General features: G+C 46.9%; 1 protein-coding gene across 13 annotated transcripts in view; it reads right to left on the bottom strand.

Annotated features, from left to right (window-relative positions):
• Positions 1-16575, bottom strand: part of ADGRB1 (adhesion G protein-coupled receptor B1) — a 698686-nt gene that overhangs the window by 300128 nt on the left and 381983 nt on the right. For all 13 annotated transcript variants that reach the window (XM_069621727.1, XM_069621731.1, XM_069621729.1 and 10 more), the window contains one exon: positions 14697-14772. In XM_069621727.1, coding sequence (XP_069477828.1) covers positions 14697-14772 — 76 coding nt within the window. The remainder of the gene's footprint in view (positions 1-14696; positions 14773-16575) is intronic.

The following is a 16575-nucleotide window of genomic DNA, read 5'->3' as shown; positions in this document are numbered from 1 at the left end:
CAGTATAGGAAGATTAGCATACCTGTGCTGCATAGGAACCTTAGCAATACCCGAGCTGTATAGGAACCTTAGCATACCTGTGCAGTATAGGAAGATTAGCATACATGTGCTGCATAGGAACCTTAGCAATACCCGAGCCGTATAGGAACCTTAGCATACCTGTGCAGTATAGGAAGATTAGCATACCTGTGCTGCAAAGGAACTTTAGCAATACCCAAGCTGTATAGGAACCTTAGCATACCTGTGCAGGATAGGAAGATTAGCATACATGTGTTGCATAGGAACCTTAGCAATACCCGAGCCGTATAGGAACCTTAGCATACCTGTGCAGTATAGGAAGATTAGCATACCTGTGCTGCATAGGAACTTTAGCAATACCCGAGCTGTATAGGAACCTTAGCATACCTGTGCTGCACAGGAACCTTAGCAATACCCGAGCCGTATAGGAACCTTAGCATACCTGTGCAGTATAGGAAGATTAGCATACCTGTGCTGCATAGGAACCTTAGCAATACCCGAGCCGTATAGGAACTTTAGCATACCTGTGCAGTATAGGAAGATTAGAATACCTGTGCTGCATAGGAACTTTAGCAACACCCGAGCCGTATAGGAACATTAGCATACCTGTGCTGCACAGGAACCTTAGCAATACCTGAGCCGTAAAGGGACCTTAGCATACCTGTGCAGTATAGGAAGATTAGCATACCTGTGCTGCATAGGAACCATACCAATACCTGAGCCGTATAGGAACCTTAGCATACCTGTGCAATATAGGAAGATTAGCATACCTGTGCTGCATAGGAACCTTAGCAATACCCGTGCCGTATAGGAACGTTAGCATACCTGTGCTGCATAGGAACCTTAGCAATACCCGAGCCGTATAGGAACCTTAGCATACCTGTGCAGTATAAGAAGATTAGCATACCTGTGCTGCATAGGAACCTTAGCAATACCCGAGCTGTATAGGAACCTTAGCATACCTGTGCAGTAAGGGAAGATTAGCATACCTGTGCTGCATAGGAACCTTAGCAATACCCGAGCCGTATAGGAACCTTAGCATACCTGTGCAGTATAGGAAGATTAGCATACCTGTGCTGCAAAGGAACTTTAGCAATACCCAAGCTGTATAGGAACCTTAGCATACCTGTGCAGGATAGGAAGATTAGCATACATGTGTTGCATAGGAACCTTAGCAATACCCGAGCCGTATAGGAACCTTAGCATACCTGTGCAGTATAGGAAGATTAGCATACCTGTGCTGCATAGGAACTTTAGCAATACCCGAGCTGTATAGGAACCTTAGCATACCTGTGCTGCACAGGAACCTTAGCAATACCAGAGCCGTATAGGAACCTTAGCATACCTGTGCAGTATAGGAAGATTAGCATACCTGTGCTGCATAGGAACCTTAGCAATACCCGAGCCGTATAGGAACTTTAGCATACCTGTGCAGTATAGGAAGATTAGAATACCTGTGCTGCATAGGAACTTTAGCAACACCCGAGCCGTATAGGAACATTAGCATACCTGTGCTGCACAGGAACCTTAGCAATACCTGAGCCGTAAAGGGACCTTAGCATACCTGTGCAGTATAGGAAGATTAGCATACCTGTGCTGCATAGGAACCTTACCAATACCTGAGCCGTATAGGAACCTTAGCATACCTGTGCAATATAGGAAGATTAGCATACCTGTGCTGCATAGGAACCTTAGCAATACCTGTGCCGTATAGGAACGTTAGCATACCTGTGCTGCATAGGAACCTTAGCAATACCCGAGCCGTATAGGAACCTTAGCATACCTGTGCAGTATAAGAAGATTAGCATACCTGTGCTGCATAGGAACCTTAGCAATACCCGAGCTGTATAGGAACCTTAGCATACCTGTGCAGTAAGGGAAGATTAGCATACCTGTGCTGCATAGGAACCTTAGCAATACCCGAGCCGTATAGGAACCTTAGCATACCTGTTCAGTATAGGAAGATTAGCATACCTGTGCTGCATAGGAACCTTAGCAATACCCGAGCCGTATAGGAACCTTAGCATACCTGTGCAGTATAGGAAGGTTAGCATACCTGTGCTGCATAGGAACCTTAGCAATACCCGTGCCGTATAGGAACCTTAGCATACCTGTGCTGCATAGGAACCTTAGCAATACCCGAGCCGTATAGGAACCTTAGCATACCTGTGCTGCATAGGAACCTTAGCATACCTGTGCTGCATAGGAAGATTAGCATACCTGTGCTGCATAGGAACCTTAGCAATACCTGAGCCGTATAGGAACCTTAGCATACCTGTGCAGTATAGGAGGATTAGCATACCTGTGCTGCATAGGAACCTTAGCAATACCCGTGCCGTATAGGAACCTTAGCATACCTGGTCTGCATAGGAACCTTAGCAATACCCGAGCCGTATAGGAACATTAGCATACCTGTGCAGTAAAGGAAGATTAGCATACCTGTGCTGCATGGGAACCTTAGCAATACCCGAGCCATATAGGAACCTTAGCATACCTGTGCAGTATAGGAAGATTAGCATACCTGTGCTGCATAGGAACCTTAGCAATACCCGTGCCGTAATGGAACCTTAGCATACATGTGCTGCATAGGAACCTTAGCATACCTGTGCAGTATAGGAAGATTAGCATACCTGTGCTGCATAGGAACCTTAGCAATACCCGTGCCATATAGGAACCTTAGCATACCTGTGCTGCATGGGAACCTTAGCAATACCCGAGCCGTATAGGAACCTTAGCATTCCTGTGCAGTATAGGAAGATTAGCATACCTGTGCTGCATAGGAACCTTAGCAATACCTGAGCCGTATAGGAACCTTAGCATACCTGTGCAGTATAGGAAGATTAGCATACCTGTGCTGCATAGGAACCTTAGCAATACCCGAGCTGTATAGGAACCTTAGCACACCTGTGCAGGATAGGAAGATTATCATACCTGTGCTGCATAGGAACCTTAGCAATACCCGAGCCGTATAGGAACCTTAGCATACCTGTGCTGCATAGGACGATTAGCATACCTGTGCTGCATAGGAACCTTAGCAATACCCGAGCCATATAGGAACCTTAGCATACCTCTGCTGTATAGGAAGATAAGCATACCTGTGCTGCATAGGAACCCGTGCCGTATAGGAACCTTAGCATACATGTGCTGCATAGGAACTTTCGCATATCCGTGCCATATATGAACATTAGCATAACTGTGCTGAATAGGAACCTTAGCATACCGTGCCGTATAGAAAGCTTTGCAAACATGTGCCATATAGGAACCTGATCAAACCCAATCTATGCCCATGCTGTATAGGAACCTTACCATACCTGTGCCGTATAGAAACCTGCACAGCCTATGCTGATTATTACTCTCGTTATTGCCTTGATGACCTCAGCATGCCCATGCTATATAACAACCTAAACCTCCCAGATCTCCATAAGAACGTAAACATTCCCATGCTGTACAAGAACAACCAGGTCATACAGGAATCTAAATATACCCATCATATGACCATGTAGCATAGGAAGCTGTGCATACCCATCACTTGCTCATGCTGCATCGGAACCAGTGCATGCCCATCGTGTGCCTATGCTTCATAGGAACTAGTGCATACTTATTATATGCCTATTCTGCATAGGAAGCTGTGCATACCCATCCTATGCCCATGCAGCATAGGAAGCTGTGCATTCCAAACATATGCCCATGCAGCATATGAAGCTGTGCATACCCACCATATGCCCATGCAGTATAGGAAGCTGTGCATACCCATCATATGCCCATGCACCATAGGAAGTTGTGGGTACCCATCATATGTCCATGCAGCATAGAGATTTGTGCATACCAATCATATGCCCATCCTGCATAGGACGCTGTGCATACACATCCTATGCCGAGCAGCATAGGAAGCTGTGCATACCCACCATATGCACGTGCAACCTAGGAAGCTGTGCATAACCAGTGTATGCCCATGCAGCATAGGAAGATGTGCATATACACAATATGCCCATGCAGCATAGGAAGCAGTGCATACTCATCATATGCTAATGCTGCATAGGAACCAGTGCATACCCATCATATGTTCATACAGTATAGAAAGCTTTACATGCCCATCCTATGCCCATGCCACATTGGAAGCTGTCCATACACATCATATGTCCATGCAGAATAGGAAGCTCTTCATACACATCATATGCACATGCAGCAGCGGGAGCAGGGAATAGCCATCATATACCCATGCAGCATAGGAAGGTGTGCATACCCATCCTTTGCCCACGCAACATAGGAAGCTGTGCATACCCATCATATGCACATGCAGCACAGTAAGCAATACATGCCCACCATATACCCATGCTGCATAGGAACCATTGCATACCCATCTTATACCCATGCAGTATAGAAATCTGTGCATACCCATCCTATGTCTATGCAGCATAGGAAGATGTGCATACCCACCATATGCCCATGCAGCATTGGAAACTGTGGGTACCCATCTTATGTCCATGCAGCATAGGAATATGTGCATACCCATCATATGCCCATGATGCATAGGAAGCTGTGCATACCCATCATATGCCTGTGCAGCATAGGAAGCTGTGCATGCCCATTGTATGTCCATGGAGCATAGAAAGCTGTGAATATACATCATATGCCCATGCAGCATACAAAGCAGTTCATGCCCATCATATACCAATGCGGCATAGGAACCAGTACATACCCATCATATAACCATGCTGTATAGGAAGCTGGGCATACCCATCTTATGTTCATGCAGCATAGGACGTTGTGCATACCCACCATCTGCACATGCAGCATATGAAGCTGTGCATACCCATTTTATGCTCATGCAGCATAGGAAGTTGTGCATACCCACTATATGCTCATGCAGCATATGAAACTGTGCATACCCAGCCAATGCCTATTTTGCATAGGAAGCTGAGCATACCCACCATATGTCCATGCAGCAAAGGAAGATGTGCATACCCAACATATGCCCATGCTGCATAGGATGCTGTGCATACCCATCATGTGCCCATGCAGCATAGAAAGCAGGGCATAGCCATAATATGCACATGCAGTTTAGTAAGCTCTGAATACCCATCCTATGTTTTTTTCTGTTTAGCAACTCACTTACCCATGTCATATTGGAACCTTATATATCCATCTTATACCCATAATTCACAGGAAGCTAAATATACCAATGCCTAATAGGACTCCAAACATACCCATGCCACACAGAAACTCGACTATACCCATCTTTTAAGAATGCTGTATAGAAACCTAAACCTATTGATGCCATATCGAAACATGAAAATACTCTTCCTCTATATAAACCTAAACATACTCATGACCTATGAGAATGTAAACATGGCTATGTCGCAAAGGGACCTGACATACCTGTTCTAAGCCCATGCTTATGGGAACCTAAGCATGCCCTTGCCACATAGGACACTGAATATACATATCCCATATCTCTGCTGCATAGGAACCTAAGCATACCCACGCCACATAGGAAACTATATATACATATCCCATATCTCTGCTGCATAGGAACCTAAGCATACCCACGCCACATAGGAAACTGTATATACATATCCCATATCTCGGCTGCATAGGAACCTAAGCATACCCACGCCACATAGGAAATGGAATATACATATCCCATATCTCTGCTGCATAGGAACCTAAGCATACCCACGCCACATAGGAAACTGTATATACATATCCCATATCTCTGCTGCATAGGAACCTAAGCATACCCATGCCACATAGGAAACTGTATATACATATCCCATATCTCTGCTGCATAGGAACCTAAGCATACCCACGCCACATAGGAAACTGTATATACATATCCCATATCTCTGCTGCATAGGAACCTAAGCATACCCATGCCACATAGGAAACTGAATATACATATCCCATATCTGCTGCATAGGAACCGAAGCATACTCATGCCACATAGGAAACTGAATATACCTATCCTTTATCTCTGCTGCATAGGACCCTAAGCATGCACAGGTCACATAGGAAACTGAATATACATATCCCATATCGCTGCTGCATAGGACCTAAGCATACCCACGCCACATAGGAAACTGTATATACATATCCCATATCTCTGCTGCATAGGAACCTAAGCATACCCACGCCACATAGGAAACTGTATATACTTATCCCATATCTCTGCTGCATAGGAACCTAAGCATACCCACGCCACATAGGAAACTGTATATACATATCCCATATCTCTGCTGCATAGGAACCTAAGCATACCCAGGCCACATAGGAAATGGAATATACATATCCCATATCTGCTGCATAGGAACCTAAGCATACCCACGCCACATAGGAAATGGAATGTACATATCGCATATCTCTGCTGCATAGGAACCTAAGCATACCCACGCCACATAGGAAACTGTATATACATATCCCATATCTCTGCTGCATAGGAACCTAAGCATACCCACGCCACATAGGAAACTGTATATACATATCCCATATCTCTGCTGCATAGGAACCTAAGCATACCCACGCCACATAGGAAACTGTATATACATATCCCATATCTCTGCTGCATAGGAACCTAAGCATACCCACGCCACATAGGAAACTGTATATACATATCCCATATCTCTGCTGCATAGGAACCTAAGCATACCCATGCCACATAGGAAACTGAATATACATATCCCATATCTGCTGCATAGGAACCGAAGCATACTCATGCCACATAGGAAACTGAATATACCTATCCTTTATCTCTGCTGCATAGGACCCTAAGCATGCACATGTCACATAGGAAACTGAATATACATATCCCATATCTCTGCTGCATAGGAACCTAAGCATACCCACGCGACATAGGTAACTGTATATACATATCCCATATCTCTGCTGTATAGGAACCTAAGCATACCCATGCCACATAGGAAACTGAATATACATATCCCATATCTGCTGCATAGGAACAGAAGCATACTCATGCCACATAGGAAACTGAATATACCTATCCTTTATCTCTGCTGCATAGGACCCTAAGCACGCACATGTCACATAGGAAACTGAATATACATATCCCATATCTCTGCTGCATAGGAACCTAAGCATACCCATGCCACATAGGAAACTGAATATACATATACCATATCTCTGCTGCACAGGAACCTAAGCATACCCATGACACATAGGGCCTCATTACACGGATGGCGGAGAACCATGGCGCTATTAGCGCCATGGTTCATGCCGGTAAAATACCGGCACCGCCTTGCCGGAAAGGGGAATTACCGCCCCATTCCAAGGTTGGCGGGGCGGTAATTCCCCCTTCCACCATTGCCCTTCCCAATTCCCATTTTTGCCCCATAGGGCATAATGGGAATGGGGAAGGCGCTAATTACGGTACCGCAAATTGCGGTACCGTAATTAGCTCCCTGGGTCCCTTTGCGGGTTGGTTTTTAACGCCTGCAAAAAGCAGGCGTTAAATTCCCCAACCCGCAAAGGGACCTCGTAGTAAGGCGGTAAGGATTTACCGGTACCGGTATTTTACCGGTACCGGTAAATCCTTACCGCCATCCATGTAATGAGGCCCATAGGAAACTGAATATACATATCCCATATCTCTGCTGCATAGGAACCTAAGCATACCCATGCCACATAGGAAACTGTATATACCTATCCTTTATCTCTGCTGCATAGGACCCTAAGCATATCCACGGGGTATAGCAACCCAAACATTTCCGTCGTGTGTTCATGCGCCATATGAACTGAGACATATCTATGCTGCAAAGGACCTCAAACATACTACTGCTTAATAACAACCTAATTAAGCACACAGATACAGTATTAGAACCTAGACGTTCTCACTCTAAATAGGAACCTAAGTACTCCTAATCATATCCATGCTGGACTCATAGTGTTGTTTAATGTAGTGTTCCAACAGCTCTGACCGGGACTGTGGGAGTAATCGAGAAGTGGAGTGCAGTTGAAGGCCTGCGGGAGGATGAATGCAGAATAAGACCTTTTTCAAGGCAGAGGTTAGGGCATTTGTTGAAGGACCTTGCATGACTTCTGTGACACTGACCTCACTGTCAGGACAGGGGTCCCCCGCCGGGCTTGCAATGAGAATCCCGCAGACCGCGGCTGATGGCACCATGTGATAGTAGGCTGAGTGCGGAGCGTCGCGCGGCGAACTGGCCAAGCCACAGTTGGCTTCAGCGACTCCACGTCTTACCCTTCCAGGCTGATTGTCTTGACAGGAAAGCCCTCCAGCCTCAGTCTGAGGATCCTGCTCATTTCACAATATCTCGCCATATCCCCCGGCGTGCCACGTGACGCTTCCCGCTGCTCCGCAGATGGATCAGACGCTCTCCCACAGCAGTGCATCTGAGACCATACTGCACTCTGATGCTGGCTTCAGACACCGTGCAATCAACACTGAAGCACAGTGCTGTGGCTTGGTTATAACACCACCAAACTGGAGGTAAGGTACCCCTAATCACAGTTTACTCTTCCAGCCAGACATGATCAAAAGGGGGATATTCTGGGTGTAAAGGAAAGTTAACTTGAAAGCTTAAATTGAGAAGAGGGACAAACCTTGCTTTATAAAGGGAAGGCCACACGTCCCTACTAAAAGTTTATAAGGCACAATAATGGGCATGCAGGAAGAATGCTTTACTATTTGGCTGTCAAACATTTATAGAGGATAATTCCCTCGTGCAGAAAAATACATTATTTCAGTGCATTTTTGGATCAGATTAATTTTAGTGCCTTACTACTAGACCATTGCTGGTGGCTGTGGTGCAGAAGTGCACTGAACACACATGGGGATTAGGGCAATTTTGTTTTCCATAGTGCTATTTGTACTTGCACTGGTGCACACTGTTCTATAATGTCACTTCTGGGCAGAATCGGACTGGGGCATAACGTTGTCTCGGGCACCAATGAAAAGTTGGCCGACATTGCAAATGGCAATTCTTTCGTTTTGTGACAGACTGCTTGAGTAGTACCGAAGAGTAAGAGGTTTTTGATACACTGTGATGCAAATTGTGCATTTGAAAGAATAAGTATTCAGTAACACTGGTCAAAACTACTAGCCGCAGGGTGAAGTGACTAATCAAACTGGCCAAATAATTTGCCCACTTGGACCCACAAAACGGGCCCACACTAGCATATTTTAATCAGCGCTGCTCTATTGCCCTATTGGCCGGTCCAGCCTGCTCCTGGGTCCAGCCTAGACAAAGCTCCCATCGTTAGCGCTGAGTAATGTACGGTAGGCTAGGCTAATGAGCACCTGCACTTTTGACTTACCCTAAAAGGCCAAAGGGAGGATGAGAGGAGTGGAAGGCCCTTACTGAAAGGTGAAATGCTGTCCTACCCATGCAGCATGCAGAAAAATGAAATCTTCCTCGCTGGTGGGGATTGGCCAGGCACCCAGTGAAGCCCTCTAATTTGCTTGGCCAGGCACCCAGTGAAGCCCTCTAATTTGCTCTGGTTCCAGTCGCCCGTACTGTCAGATCCGTGCCCGCGCGCATTTCAAGTTATTATGGTACAGTTGTGCGGCGTCCATGAGAAATGTGGCCGGGCTAATCAGCACGGAACACATCCCGGAGGCGCATTCGGATGCTTCGCTTACCGCCTCAGTGGCGGAGACTTCCCGAGCTCAGAGCTTAGGGCGGCGGGCAGATTTGCACGGTACAGACATGTGCACCCAGACAAGGGGCCCGGCCATAGATCGCGCGCTTCCACCAGCAGCTGCGTTCACAGGGAGAGCGCTCTGGGGTAGAATGTAGAGTTACCACCTGGCCCCATGTCATCTATTGTGGACCTCTCATTACCTCCCCCTTTCAGCATGCATCCCATTTACACAATGCTATAGCATCTATCATGCAGTTGAATTTTAGGAAACAGACTATCTTGCTGATTCCAAGGCTGATTCACAAAAAAAGTTATTATGAGTATCCCTGAGGTACTCCTGACTTTCTAGCAGCAAATCAGGAGTAAGCCAGAGCTGCACCTGTGTGAATCTAATACCCACAGCACTTTGGAATCATAACAATGGTAAAAAAATGCTATACAAATGCCAAATTACATAACATAACATAACATATCACCCTCTAGTACTAAAGCAGAGGTAAACATTGTAACTTCTTTGTGAGGCTACTAGCGTTCTCCAGGAGTAAAGCAGAATTACTCCTAGTAATCTAGAATCTAATGCCACTCTCTAGTAGTGAGTCCAAATTACTCAAAGTATCATCTGTGTGAATCTAATAGTCCTCTGCATAAGTAAAGCCAAGTTACTCACTCAAATTACTCATAGCGACTTCTTCTTGAATCCAGCAGTCCTCTCCAGAAGTAAAGCAGAGTTATTCACAGTAACTTCTTTGTAGATCCAGTAATACTCGCCAGGCCTAAAGTAGAGTTACATATAGTAACTTCTCTGTGGATCCAGTAACCCTCTCCAGACGTAAAGCAGAGTTAATGATAGTAACTTCTTTGTGGATCCAGTAATCCTCTCCAGGCATAAAGCAGAGTTACAGATAGTAACCTATTTGTGGATCTAGTAGTCCTCTCTAGACGTAAAGCAGAGCTACTGATAATAACCTATTTGTGAACCTAATAGCCCTCTCCAAAAGTAAAGCAGAGTTACTCATAGTGACATCTGGGTAAGGATAATAGCCCTCTCCAGGAGTAAAACAGAGTTACTCATAGTGAGTTATTTGCGAACCTAATAGTCCACCCCAGTAGTAAGTCTAAATTACTCATAGTAGCTTATTTGTGAATCCATAAGTCCCCTACAGAAGTAAAGCAGATTCACTCCTAGTGACTTCTTTGTGATTCTAATAGCCCTCTTCCAAAGTAAAGCAGAGTACTCATAGCACCTATTTGAGAATCAGCCTCAACTGTTCACCTCTAACCACTTGTGGCCCACTCACAGCCACACCCTATCAACAATAGAGGTCGAAGAAAGAAAGAACTAACAGACAGCATCTTTGATTCATGCTTTCACAGTCTGGGGACACCTCCTGCTTACTCAAAGAATATCACCGCCCAGGTAACAACTTAATAGGAACTTAAAACTCATCTATTTCTGCAATACTTGCCTCAGCCTGACAAGTGATATGTCGTGAATCACCAATGAGTCCCTGCCCCCACAGTGTAGAACAATGACGGCTTCTCGGTACACCTGTTTTAGAATCCGTTATCTATTCATCGGTGCATCTCTCTATAGACCATAGTTCCTCATGTGTGGGGCTGCAAATGTTTAGACTTCAACTCCCATGATCATTCACCACTGACTAAGCTGGCCACAGGTCATGGAGTTTGAAGTCCATATCATCTGGAGGGCCACGCAAAGAGTAAGTATGCTATGGGGGCAGAGAGGGGCACTCATGGTAGGTCCAGAAGAAATGAGAATGTTTTAATGTAAATTCCATGTATTCTGGGGTTCGAATATTGTACCCATCAGATGGGTAGAAAACGGGCGCAAGATGATCTTACCACCATGGCCAGCTAGGACGTCCCTTTCCTGGTGGTGGTATTAGAGGTGCTTGCAGCCACCCTAGGTTTTTCCAGGCAGAGAGTCATCAGTAGTTATGCAACATGTGGGCAAAACTGCCAAGTACCGACAGGAAGAGGGGTGGGCATCTTAAAAGCCTTCAACCGGAGGTAGAGCTGATTTTGGATTCTAAGTCCTAATCGGAGTTGTGTAGCACCAGACAAGCCCAAGTCTTCCTGAGCACGGCTTAGTCTCCAGGACGGAGGAATACTCTCCAGACACAACGATCACCCTGTTACATGCACGTATTTTATACTTCAGGCTCGATAGCCCTGAAAGATTGGAAATTGATTTCAAAAGAAGGACCCTCCTGAATGGTAATATACATGTGTTTTAAATACTATGTGGCCAGAGGGCCTGTGGCAGAGACAGTAACATGTCAGTCTGGTACAGGGTGAAACACTACCACATATCTGATTTGCTTGTTAGATGAAGAGCTTTTGGACTGGAGAATGTGCTCACGCGAGAGGATGGGCTTTTCTATATGTCTGCTAGAATTATGTTTTCTGTTTACTGTTAGCTGGTGAGATTGTTCAGTGGGTTGAGTGCCTACTCTAGAGATATTTGTGCAACACAGACTTCATTTGTGGGTCTCTTATTTAATTGACTCACTCAATGTGGTGTTAGTAACCCATTCCAGAGGCTACACCCGGGTGTAACGGCCCGACAGCCCGTGCTAACAGCCCGAAATGAAGCAAGGGCAGTTAACGGGGTCTCTAGGCTTTTACCCCTCGACCCCCAGTGAGGCCTGTGGAACAGATTACTAACGCTATTATCACCCCACGTTACCAAACCGGTAGCCCGCGGTGCTAAAAAAAGACGTATTTTGAGTCATTGAACGGGACACGTTTGGAGTCCCGTTCAATTAATGGAAATACTTTGAGAAGATGGCCGCCATGGTTGTGGAAGGCAGGGTTCCATACAGAGCCCATTTTCCATTTCCATAGCAGTCGGCAAACAGAAACAGAGGGAAGCTGCCACTTACCTGACAACAATTAGGTAAGTGGGGCAGGCGAAATGGGTTGCGAAAAAAGAAACAGGTGGCGGGGGAAGATGGTGCTGCGTGCCAGGGGAGTCAGCCGGTGGATTCCGTGGAATTCGGGCTGAGATCAGAGGCTTCAGCCCACGATCCACGGAATCTGATTGGCTGCTCCCCGCACCCCGTGTGCTAATGGCAAATCTAAAGTAGCTTTAAATGCATTTCAAAGTATGAAGTGGCAAGAATGCCTCATATATCCATTGTCCAAAGGCTTATCAATGCACCAGGACTTCAAGCAGGCCTATGACCTTGCCAACGCAGGCACCTAGTGACCAGAAGGCCCCATATATCCCTTACCCAAATAATCATCACTGCAGCACATTCAAGCAAGCCTATGACCTTGCCACCGCAGGCACCTAGTGACCAGAAGGCCCCGTATATCCCTTACCCAAGTAATCATCACTGCAGCACCTTCAAGCAAGCCTATGACCTTGCCACCGCAGGTACCTAGTGACCAGAAGGCCCTGTATATCCCTTACCCAAATAATCATCACTGCAGCACTTTCAAGCAGGTGGATGACCTTGCCACCGCTGGCACCTAGTGACCAGAAGGCCACGTATATCCCTTACCCAAATAATCATCACTGCAGCACTTTCAAGCAGGCCGATGACCTTGCCACTGCTGGTCACCCAGTGGCCAGAATGACACATACTTCCTCTGCCCAAAGAATCATCACTGTGACAGGCTTTCAAGCAGGCCTATGACCTTGCCACTGCTGGTCACCTTGTGGCCAGAATGCCCCATACAACCCTTGCCCAAAGAAACCCCACTGCGGCAGGCCTTAAAGCAGGCCTATGACCTTGCCACAGCTGGTCACCTAGTGGCCAGAATGCCCCACACAACCCTTGCCCAAAGAAACCACACCGCGGCAAGCCTTCAAGCAGGCCTATGACCTTGTCACAGCTGGTCACCTAGTGGCCAGAATGCCCCACACAACCCTTGCCCAAAGAAGCCACGCTGTGGCAGGCCTTCAAGTAGGCCTATGACCTTGCCACAGCTGGTCTCCTAGTGGCCAGAATGACCCATATATGCCTTGCCCAAAGAAACCACACTGTGGCAGTCCTTCAAGCAGGCCTATGACCTTGCCACGGCTGGTCACCTAGTGGCCAGAATGCCCCACACAACCCTTGCCCAAAGAAACCACACTGCGGCAGGCCTTCAAATAGGCCTATGACCTTGCCACGGCTGGTCACCTAGTGGCCAGAATGTCCCACACAAGCCTTGCCCAAAGAAACCACACTGCGGCAGGCCTTCAAATAGGCCTATGACCTTGCCACGGCTGGTCACCTAGTGGCCAGAATGTCCCTCACAAGCCTTGCCCAAAGAAACCACACTGCGGCAGGTCTTCAAACAGGCTTATGACCTTGCCACCACTGACACCTAGTGGCCAGAATGCCCCGTATATCCCTCTCCCAAAGAATCATCACTGCACCACCTTCAAGCAGGCATATGACCTTGCCACTGCTGGTCACTTAGTGGCCAGAATGCCCCACACAACCATTGCCCAAAGAAACTACACTGCGACAGGCCTTCAAGTAGGCCTATGATCTTGCCACGGCTGGTCGCCTAGTGGCCAGAATGTCCCACACAAGCCTTGCCCAAAGAAACCACACTGCGGCAGGTCTTCAAACAGGCTTATGACCTTGCCACCACTGACACCTAGTGGCCAGAATGCCCCGTATATCCCTCTCCCAAAGAATCATCACTGCACCACCTTCAAGCAGGCATATGACCTTGCCACTGCTGGTCACTTAGTGGCCAGAATGCCCCACACAACCATTGCCCAAAGAAACTACACTGCGGCAGGCCTTCAAGTAGGCCTATGATCTTGCCGCGGCTGGTCGCCTAGTGGCCAGAATGCCCAATATATCCCTTGCCCAAAGAATCCTCACTGCTGCAGGCCTCCACGCAGGTCTACGACAAAGACATTAGATTCTCATCCCTCTTTCCAGTCCTTTGCCTGTGTCTGGTAAGAGCATCTTTGTGAATGAAGACTGTGACGAGGCAGACTAGTAGAGAAGCCATGAAGATTCCCTGCAAGTTATCAAGGCATTACTGGTAGCAGTAGAGGAGGTGAGGTCTGGAAGAGGAGCACTTACCTCTGAAGGGAGAGCAGGCTGCCTAGATTTCGGTAGAGCACGGTTCCGACCACGAACACCGAGGAGTCATCTGTGTCTGGACCCAGGAGATAAACAGAAGAGACATGTAGTGAGTGGAAGCGAATGACAGCCTTAGCCAAGAACACACGTAAACAATGTAAAATGCCGAATGGTGGTTCCTGCTGTACAGGTGTGATCTTGGCCTGTAGCAGAGGCCCAAAACCTCAGTTGTCCACAGCAAGCTTTCATATGACTGAAAAGACATCTCAAAGCACATACACATAATACATCTGACAAGTTTGAAGCAAACAGCACATACTGAGAATTGACTCTGATATGGGGGGTGGGATGTTCACATCTTTACAAAAACGCAACCCTTGCGCAATTTCTCTGTGAGATCGGCTTTCTGGTGTCAAAAGACCCATTCTTTATTAGCCAATGCCTGCACTCCTTTTTTTGGATGTCATGCCATGCTTTGTTTGCATGTTGCATGTCACAGCGCAAACGCGTGTGCACAGGCTGTGTTGATAACGATGCATGCATGGAAAGCAGTCTGGGTAGGGAGCGGCGGATGTCGGCCATGGAGGCAGTACTTTAAGTGGGCCGGGGCCTGCTGGGGCCGGCCTCGGCAGTCTCCAAAAAGTGGGGCTGAGCTGGGGCCCTGCCGGGGCCCCCGGTACCACCGCAACATTGGCGGGACACATTATCCCGCCGCAGCCATGACGGGAGATGCATCTGCCATGAAGTCATTCAAGCTGACAGAAGTGGCAGCCAGCCACAGCGACACTGTGACTGGCTGCCACTTCCGTCAGGGGTCACCAGAGGCAGTTACTGTCCCTTTGTTTCACCATGTCGCCGAGGTGTCTTTAACCCTCGGCGAACCTGGGGATTCCTCGACATATTTCGAGGTTTATAAAAGATGGCTTGAATTGTGTACTTTTCAAGCCATCTTTTATAAACCCCGAAATGCTTAAGAAGATGGCCTGAAAACTACGCAAACCATAAGGTATGCATACAAATATATATAAATGTTATATATTTGTGTATATGTAACATATTTCTATGTTTATAAAAGATGGCTAGCAAAGTACACAAACCATAGTAAGGTTTGTGTACATTTTAGGCCACGCCCCTCCCACAAGTCACGCCCCCTAAGTGAGGCCCCCCCCCTCGATTTCTTACCCCACTTAAAGCCCTGCATGGAGGACATGTGCAGAATCACACAATGAGCTTATTAGGAGGCAGGAGGGCCAAAAGGACCTGTCAGTCCCATCCTGATACCAGGGAGACTTGGCGCCCTTCCAGAGTGTAATTGGGGGTACACACGTGTGAACACTGTCAGTGTGGCTGGGGCAGCACTGGAAATAGAAGTGTTGGCGCACCCAGCACCAGGAACCCGGATGTCCCCCACCTGGCGAGGATGCTAATGGCCCACGCGCGGGCTAGGCTTGCAGACCGTCACGAGCTACTATATCGCTTTGCTAATGTGGGGGGCAGGTGAACATCAGGTATTGAGCATCACATGTGCACGCCCGCACGTGCACACAAACAAACACACACACACAGACGCAACCTTTTCTGGTGATCTGACCTGGTTTGTGTTTGAAAAGGTACGATGTTCATTCATTGACAGTGGTTTTTTTCGATGGGTTTTTGCAGAAATGTTTCTCTTGAAAAAATGCATTAAAGAATACAGTGGGTTGTGGGTAAGGGTATATAAGGGATGGTGGGGTTGAGAATCGTGTACAATTAATAGGTGGTTTGGGGGCAAACCCCCAAAAAATTAAAATACCATTTTTAAATGAGTTGTTTCAAGTAAGAAATGTTGGCAAAAAAACCCATTAAAAAACCCACTGTTGATGAATAAAGATAGAGTTTG

The sequence above is a fragment of the Ambystoma mexicanum genome, chromosome 5q (assembly GCF_040938575.1).
Source record: "Ambystoma mexicanum isolate Mex_15411 chromosome 5q, UKY_AmexF1_1, whole genome shotgun sequence".
Classification (NCBI taxonomy): domain Eukaryota; kingdom Metazoa; phylum Chordata; class Amphibia; order Caudata; family Ambystomatidae; genus Ambystoma; species Ambystoma mexicanum.
Note: the sequence above shows the minus strand (reverse complement) of the source record. Positions and strands in the feature narration are given on the sequence as shown.